Consider the following 9908-nt stretch of genomic DNA (forward strand, 5'->3'; position numbering starts at 1 on the left):
CCATTAAATGCCAATTTTCAATTATTTAATAACAATAGTTGGTGTATAAGGTTCTACTGTTTATTGCTACACTTTCATTTTAAAAACAGCTTAAAATAAAACTTGACAAGTTTCAAGTGTGTAAATATATAACATCAAACAGAAAGCTTAAATGAAAATCGAAAAAATATCATAAGTTTTAACAATTTTGGGTTCTGACTTGTGGCTCACACACATGCACATTAAATATTAAATCGATTTCCCTGTCGTCGTAAAGTTAACAATAAAAAATACACATTTTTATTAAAATTACACTTCATTTTTTATTGTTTGAGTTTATCATTGTAATAAGTAACATGAAACAACATGTGGTACATTCACAACATGTCATTATAATTACGATTTGTAAATAAAAAATAAAATGTTAAATACACTTAACACACTCTAAGTTTTTTAATTCATATTAAATTGACATTGATATTATAATATATTTACAGTAAAAGTGGGTTTGACAATCATCGTTTATATATAATATATATTAATTGATGATTTTAATTATGTTTGTTGTTTGTAGTGGATTGCTTTTTGTATTAAAAATTAAACAATTCAATTCAAAAAAGTTTATTTTTCCCAATTTAAAAACATTTTAGTTTATTTTAACGTTTTACCAAAAATTATTTTTGCCAAATTAAAAATTTAAATTCCAATTAAGGAATAACTTAACCAAATTATACCAAAAACTATTTTATTCGACAATTATTTTTTTCTTGCTAAAAATTTACTAATAATACCAGTTTGATCTCTAAATACCGAAAAGCAAAAATTGGAGACGCTTGATCAGAAGTATAAGTTAGGTAAAGGTTAAATATCACAATAATTGAATACTCAAACTATATTATTATTAATAAATAAATAAATAAATAAATAACAATTTTTTAAAAAAATTCTTTTTACTTGAAATTATCATATATTTTTAAAACAATAATTCTTTATATTGTTTACACATATTCCATTTGAATAATTCCAACAAAAAAAACAACTGTTAAAATCATAATGTCCACAATTGACGGTTATCATATCATGATAGTTTCAAAGTACTTTGCAACAATCAATGATTTCATTAATTTGGAATTTGTATGCAAAAAATTTAACAGTAATATGGAGAAATTTCATTTCAACCCGATTCCATTAACTTGCAAAACAATTAGATTTTTCTTGAACATTGAGACTCTTCATTTATGGAATAAAAACGATGAAACTTTTGGCAATCTATTATTTGTCAAAACAGCGTTCGATGAAGACGATGGTAACAATGAAAAACATGGAGATATAAACAAAAACAAAGAAACTGTTGTGACAAAAGTGTTTTATGAAATCATTGTGTGGTTCAATGTTAATTATGACACCGTCGTCAAAAACGATGGTCAAAACATAAAGTTCAAAGATATTGCTTACACCCAAACCGATCGAATGAAATTTGGTGATAACATACCAAATTGTGTCACACTTATTAGTCATAGCTGTTTCCGTGATTGTAGTTTGAACAGCATAACAATACCATCAAGTGTCACATTATTTGGTCAGAGATGTTTCCAAGAATGTAGATACTTGGAAAGTATTGATATCCCATCAAATGTGAATTATATTGCTCAGTGTTGTTTTTGTGGATGTGATAGTCTAAGTAGTGTGACAATACCATTAAGTATAACATCATTAAATCAGTATTGTTTCTACGAATGCAGTAGTCTAAGCAGTGTGACTATACCAACAAACGTGAATACTATTCATAATAATTGTTTCGATGGATGTAACAATTTAAGCAACATTATAATACCATCTAGTGTCACATTTATTGGTAATTATTGTTTCCATCAATGCGCCAGTCTGAGAAGTGTTATAATACCACCATCTGTAACATTTATTAGTAAGAGGTGTTTCGATGAATGTATTAATTTGAGCAACATAGAAATACCATCAAGTGTCACATCATTAGGCGAATGTTGTTTCTATGGATGTAGCAATCTGAGCAATATAGAAATACTATCAAGTGTCACTTCAATAGGCAACGGTTGTTTTTGTGAATGTGAAAATTTGAAAAGTGTTTATGTTCCATTAAGTGTCACGTTTATAAGTGCTTACTGTTTCCCCCAAAAAACAGTCGTTCGTCGAAGATGCGACAATACCAACAAGTGTTGCATTAATTAATTCGTTTTGTAACAAATACAGTCGTACGTGGCGAGTAATTTAAATAATCAATTTTTTCATTTTTTATAACAAAAAATGATAAAATAAAGTGTATATCTTTATATTCATTTATATATAATTTTAAAATAGGTATATTTATTTGCAATTTATATTTTTTTTATAAGTTTAATACAATTAAGTGTTTATTATATTAATGATTAATTTTACTTATTATAACAGTAAATTGTGATACTGTTTAAAACAATATTTAACAATTAAACTAATTAATGTTTAATAAAAGTTTAGATGATATGAAAAGAGTAATTTTTAAATAATATACACATAATAATAATATAAGTTTATTTTTATTGACTAAATTAATTACTAGCATTTGAATGAACAAACAAATAGTTGTTCAAAAAACATCTTTTAATGAAAAATTTCATATCACTGATGAATAAGTTTATAACTAGTTGTTAATAAAAGCAAACTTTTTTAAGAAGTGGCCATTTGTTGATTATTAAACAAAAAAAACGTATATTTGTCGGTTTAAAATGGAAACTTGTTGTAAATTATTCACGTTTTAATTTATAATTTTATTAAATCAATTTTTACATATAAAACTTTATATAAAAAACTTATATCATCAAAAACAAAATTCTTGAATAAATAAATTAAAAACCAATCAAACTAATGTTTTGAGTGATTTGATAGTGTCATTAATAATACACCGTTCTTGGGGTTCTTGTTTCCAACACTTTTCAATAACATTTTGATATTTTATGTCGAGTGTTTTTATAGTACATGGTCTCTTTCCAGAAGCTACGTCATCTGCTATAGTCCACGGGTGCATGTATATATTTTTGGGATATGCATTTTCCCATAAGAAGCATTCGAACATTGTTATAGCGAATGAATAGACATCTGCAGCTTTCTTGTAATGTTGTTTATTTAACACTTCGGGTGCCATATATATATATATATATATATATATATATATTGGAGTCCCAATACCATTAGTGAATGTCATGTTGGTCATCATCATATTAACATTTCTTGCACTTCCAAATTCGGTCAGTTTTGCGTTGACTTTATCGTTTAAATATAAAGAAAACACAAGTAAATTGTCTGGTTTAATATCTCTGTGTAAAATCCCGTTTTCATGTAAATATGAAATACCATTTGCGTCATCCAACACAATTTTAACACGAAGTTTTATGTTAATTTCATTTTTTATTTTATGTTTCATCAAGTCTTGTAAACTCCCAAATTGTGAAAATTCGGTGACTAAACACACCTTATTAGGTATAAAAACTGCTCCATAAAAGTGGACAATATATTCATTTCTAAATTTGTCTAACATCTCAACTTCCTTCTCAAACGCATTGTTTAATGTGTCTTCATTTCCACCAATTTTCATCTTCTTAATTACAACAATATTGTCTCTAAAAGTTCCTTTAAACACAACACCGAACGAGCCTTCACCAAGTTTAGTGTCTTCTTGTAACTCGTCTGGATCAAGTCGCGTTGTCAATTTTGAAGTTGCTGCTATTTTTATTTCTTTTAAAACATCTTTTCTTTTTGTAAATAAATTTGAAACCAATATGATATTTTCATCAATTTTAGTTGTGCATTTTAATGTCAACAGAATTTCAAATTCACACGCTTCACCACTTGGTAATACTATTATTTTTGGATTTGAGTCGAATTTATATTTCTCAATTGTTGCACTTTTGGTCGTGATTTGAATTTTCATGTTGTGCTTTGAAGTGTTGCCAACACACAAAAGTTCTCTTTGTTGTGAGTTGACATCAATTTCCTCGCCAAAAAAAAACTTCCGTTTTGTTCACAACGACATCATCATTAATTGGTATAAAACTAATGTTCGAACGACTCATTTTGAAGAGTGTTGTTGTTTGCTCAATTTCTTTTTGTTGCATTTTCTTTTCAATAAACAACACAACACACGATATTAATGTTATTACAATTGTTAAGACAAAAAGTGCAAACAAAATGACTATAAAAAGTACCCACCAAACTACCTTCTTGTTACAATATGTCCCACTTTTGTTAGGAGAGTGCCAGAATGTGCATTTGGAACATTTTGAGTTTAAAACTTGGAGACATTTTGATACAAATGAAATATCAATACAAAGTCCACTTTCATATAAAATCATGTTGTTAACACAAGATGTGCATTTCCAGTATTGTGTGCATGTTGTGCAGTTGTTGTTACATTTTTCACACTCGTTGTAATAAATTGTGTAATACCCATCTTTACATTTGTTACACCCATTTTGTGTGATTTCAACAACACACTCAATGATACTGTTTTGTGGCAAACAAATTCCACTTGTTGTTTTGTAATTCGTCAAATTGCATGCCAAACATTTATCTTTTGTGTTACAAGTTGAGCAATTTGAAAGACACTTTAAGCAATTACAGTCATACCAACTCTGTAATACCCGTCTTTGCATTGATAACACCCACTTGTAATTGTTGATACATTGTCACATTTATTTAACAGTTCAGTGCTTGGTTGGCATTGATAAATATCACTTTGGTAAAATCCAGACTTACATGATAGACACTTTGTGTCACTTTCATGGCAACTGGTGCAATTTTCAGAACACAAATAACAACGGGCATTTGACAGGTAATACCCAACTGCACACGAAATGCACCCATATCTATAATATGTTACACAAACGGTTGTTGAAGTATCGTTTGTAATATTTACACAAGTTCTGTTAATATTAAGAATGTATTTATTTTCACATTCAACACATTTATTGTTCACAATATACACGCATTTGTCTTTTGCTAAAATACACATCCCATTCTGTTCAGTAAACGTTTCATTCTGACAAATAAAATATTCACACTTTTTCTCATAAGTAATTGTATAATTCACTTCACATGAAATTGTGTTGTGTTTATCGCAATTCAAGGAATTTTCAAATTTGGATAAACACGTGTTGCAAACACCATTGTCTATGTAAAACATATCATTGCAACCAATTATCAAAACTTTATTTGAAACCACATCTGTCTTTTTAACACATAAAGTTTCATTGTTTAAAATAAAGTTATTGTTACAAATAAAACACAAATTATAACCACATAAAGTACAGTTTGATGCACAGCTCTCACATTTGTTATATAAATTACCCGCATGACATTTTATACAAACACTTCCATCACTGTATTGACATTTGGTATCAAACACACATTCGTTATTATTTTTAATATATCCGTTCTGACATTTGTAACAATTTGTTATTGTGCCATAAAAACATGTTTCAGAAGAAATACACTTGGAATTATCGTTTAAAACATACACACTTTTGCATAATACACACTTGTTGTTTTTGTTGTATGTCCCACAGTTTAAAACAAGAGGAAAACACTCTCCATTGTCATTCAAAAATTCAGAGTGACAAACAACACATGTTACTTTATTCTTAGTCACTTTAACAAGAAAGCAATTGCTAATTACATTATTATCACTAACTTTTTCTAATAATATAAAAGTCTTCCCATTTTCACTAAAATCAATTGAATAAATTTGACTTAAAGTCGTGTTTTTAGAAATTACAATGTTTGTATTTTCATAAAAAACGAGTGATTTGATGTTTCCAATACAATCAATTTGCAATTTTGTGTTATTTTTTTTATATAAATTGAAGTTGTAAGTTGAATCATAATTACAAGTTATTGTGTTCAATGAAGTTGAATACAAAAATGAAGCATCTACCATATCAAACTCCTTGACTACACTGGTTCTAACTTTTCCAAAAGTAAATGAAATTACCAAGTCTTTATAATATGTTAATAATACCAATTTTTATTATCAAAAAGAGTGATTTGTTTCACACTTTCAGAGAAATAAAGTGAAATGTTATTATCAACCAACAATTCAGTGTTACTTAGATTGTTATCGAACATATTAAACATTTTAATATCACTAATAAACTTGAGTTTGCAATTTACATTAATATCGTCATTACACGGACAATGTGGATAATCAAAAGCATTTTCCATGTTTGTTGGTGAGTTTGGTGTGTACATTAGTTTCTTTAAAGTACAAACAACGTCTTTGTCAAGTGGAGTACCTTGTGGGCAAAATCGTATTAATTTTTTATTAGAAATCAAGTACCCTTTCCCATTTGTAAAATTATACAAATATTCAAACATGTCTGAAATGATGTGATCAAAATTGGCAACAGTCCCTAAATTAGATGCACTATTCAACGAAATTGCATCAAAACATTTGGTGTTTCCTGTTGGATTGACAATTTCAAAATTTGGTCTATCTTCCACGTTATAATTGAGATGAATATACATCGAATTCCACATGACAATTTGTGGGAAGTTCAATTTTGGATCATTTAAAAGAAGGTCTCCAGCTATAGACAAACCAGCATAATTAATATTTAAAATCATATTTATTGTTGCATTTGGTTCAATAACAAATGTCTTGTTGATATGCAAATTTGTCATCAATAATATATTAACATTTATGTTTATCGTCAGACTTTGTGTGATATACCAAATTGATTGACTTGTAGAAGACAATTTCATGTTATTTAAAAGAATTATTTTATTTAATAATGTAAGTTTATTGCTTAATCCAAAGTCTGAATTAAAACATATCGAAGATGTTTTGATATTACAATCTGAAGGTGTTAGACCCATGGTGTCATTGATTCCAGATGGGTAACAGTCGCATTGATATTCACTTGTTGTCAAAACAATAAAAAGAGAGAAGATAAATTGCATTTATAACACTAATTTGTTGTCAGATTGTGTTTTGAGAGTTAAAATATTAATATTTTTAGTTTATTATACAGTATGGTCATTAAACCTTATGTGAAACCTTGAGGCTTATGCGATTTTTTAGAATAATTTTTAGTATTATTATTATTATAAAAAACCATACAAAAATAAATCAAATCATAAGTTATTTTGGGTTTTTCAGTTAAATCAAAAAACATTCATTTTATGTAAGAGATAACACCAAAGTTTATCGAAACAATCAAGAACAAGGCGAGAACTGGTCAGTATGAAATAGAGTTTAAACAGTTGTCAACAAAAAACACGAGAAAAAAATCATTAACCAAATCTGAAATGAAAGACAATATAAACGAGATGTTCAAAGCGGGAAAATTCAAAACAAAACTTAAAGTAAAAGCATTTGAATTATTAAAGTGTCTTTCTGATGATATTTTCCTAGCCAATGATATGGTCCAACAAATTCAACAAATCAACAAGTTCCACAAGAAGCCATATGGTTCAGAAGGAGCGATCGGTGCATTATTTGGCCTTCCTGGTGGTGCTATACATATCCATATCAATCAAGAGAGTGAACAACCTCAACACCATTGCAATTTTACAACAGAGATGGATTTGGGAATACAGGAAGTGTTCAAGTATTGTGACTCCAATGATAAGGCAGTAACATCGTATTTGATTGAACTCTTGTGCAGAGCTTTTGATGACCATTTCGATGTCAAACGAAAAGGTATCATCAGACACATTGAAACGGTTCATAAACGTGTCACAGTTGTTGCGAAGCCAGAAGAAGTAGTGAGACTTCAATGTGATTCAAAGAATGTCGTTGCCAATTTCGAGACCTTTGTCGACAATTTTAATAGCGTTGATGCACAACTTTGTTTCAATGTTGACGAAATTGGCTTTAGTGAACACGCAGACTCTGGAAACGTAAGTGTATTTGCCAAAAGAAAAACTTCCAAAGTCAAAGTCGGTGTTTCAAGATCTTCAAAACGCAGCACGATGTTGGGTTGTATCAATGCACAAGGCTCTCTTATATGCCCAGCAATAGTTATTCCAGTCCAAAATTTCAATTGTAGCTTCTCAGTCGACTTTCCAGATGTTGCTGTTTACTACACGAACAGTGGCTTCGTAAACCGATACACCTTCAAAACGTGGATGCCGACCAAGTTGTTGCCTCATATCATTGACACCAGAAAGAAAATGAGTATTCCTGAAGAAAAATCCGTAATAATTATGGATGATTTCGGTGCACACGTTGACCAAGAAATGAAAACCGTTTTTGAATCGAACAATGTGTTTTTTTATTTCATTGTACCACATTCGAGTCACTTGGTGCAGCCACTTGACTTGTGCCTTTTTGGTTCCATCAAAAAGGCTTTGCGTAATTCAACTCCAATGTTTATGAGCAAACAAAGTACGCAAAAACAACAATTGAGTGCTCACATTCATCGTCGACAAATTTCGCATTTAGAATATCTTCAATCGCGGCAGAAGTCGAAACTTTCAATAACTTACAACCACAAATTGAGCAATGGATCAAGCAGCTAGACGATCCAATTAGTTCATCTGGTTTGATCAATGAACGAGCTGAGTGGGGAAGTAAGATGACCAGTGTCATGAAAAAAAATAATGAGAGAAGTTTATAAAAGATCTGATATTGAAACAGTCAGAAGCAGTTTTAGGAGAGCCGGTTTCGTGGTAGTGGTGAGAGACAAAAGACCCAGAGTTTATGTTGATATACTATCAGCCAAAGTATTCCTGTCAACTTTAAATGTTATGCCAGAACAACGAGTAATGGAGAAACTGAGAGCACCAGAAAACATGATGTTTAGAAACAAAGCAATTGTATGCAATGAAGAAGTTGTAGAAGAAGCTGTCAACAGATGGAGAAACCATGATCAAATACCAAAAAGACAAGAAGGAGAGAGATCAATGCAATGTGGAGAACGCAGCGAAGAAATTCCTCTTTGTGACAGAATTATAATGGAAATGGATTTCTGTGATAAAGATGGAGTATTAAGACCAATGACGATAGAGGAAATGAAACAAAGAGAAGAGGAGGAGATGAATTTTGTCGTTGGTGATAATTAAATCATTTTGATTTATTTTTTAATTTGATAATAGAACACATTTTTAAATCATTCAGTCTCTCCACCATTCAGTCTCTTAATCATTCAGTCTCTTCTTCTTAATTTTTTGTTTTTATTCAGTTTTAGTTGTTTATATTTTTTTTCAAACAATGATTATTTAGTTTATTTTAGTTCAACTTTTGTTGATTTTTATTTTGTTAAATTTTCTTCTTATTTTTTACAAATCAATCTTTTTTATTTTTGTAATCGCATAAGGCTCATAGTTTATTTTCTTTGTTTTTTGTATAAAACCGTGTTTTTTGCCTTTTTAATAATAAAAGTATTGATTTTTTTTCTATCATTTATAGTTTTTTATATTTAGAAAATCGCATAAGGTTGCGGGTATCACATAAGGGTGAATACCACATCTGTAAATGTTTTTAAACAAATAAAATATGATAAAATTATCATTTTATAAATAAATTAATAACCAAAATCTTTTTTATTAATGTAACTTATGTACAAAGTTATATAAAAGTTACAATATATATCATTAAAACATTTTTTTTTGTTTTTGTGCATGGGTCGGCACAATCCTAATTTTCAAAATTAACAAGAAAAAAACAAAATTTGTGGCAATTTAATTGAAAAAATACCATTATTTTTATGAAAAAAACAATTTTGTTGATAATTGAGCAAAAAATCGGGTTATGAAAATATTGATAAATAAATAAAAGACTTTCTATTTTAAAAAAAAACAATGTGTTTTTTAAAGGCTAAACAAAATACAAAATGTTTATATTTTAATTGTGTTTTATACTTGTTTTCGTTTTTTGGTCACGAGTAAATTGCTTAAAAAAACAATATGGGGTGCAAACT

The 9908-nt window shown here is 28.9% G+C and overlaps 2 protein-coding genes across 2 annotated transcripts; one reads left to right on the forward strand and one right to left on the reverse strand.

Annotated features, from left to right (window-relative positions):
* Positions 1–1032: 1032 nt before the first annotated feature.
* Positions 1033–2184, forward strand: EIN_195700 (hypothetical protein; the record flags this gene model as incomplete). The annotated part of the gene is made up of 1 exon (XM_004255321.1): positions 1033–2184. One exon carries the CDS (start codon positions 1033–1035, stop codon positions 2182–2184), a length of 1152 nt encoding a protein of 383 aa, XP_004255369.1.
* Positions 2185–2848: 664 nt separating this feature from the next.
* On the reverse strand, positions 2849–3919 carry EIN_195710 (tyrosine protein kinase, putative; the record flags this gene model as incomplete). Its single annotated transcript, XM_004255322.1, has 1 exon — positions 2849–3919. The coding sequence occupies one exon, from the start codon at positions 3917–3919 to the stop codon at positions 2849–2851; it is 1071 nt and encodes a 356-aa protein (XP_004255370.1).
* Positions 3920–9908: the final 5989 nt, after the last annotated feature.

This window comes from Entamoeba invadens, assembly GCF_000330505.1.
Source record: "Entamoeba invadens IP1 unplaced genomic scaffold scaff_1105074724767, whole genome shotgun sequence".
Classification (NCBI taxonomy): Eukaryota; Evosea; order Mastigamoebida; family Endamoebidae; genus Entamoeba; species Entamoeba invadens.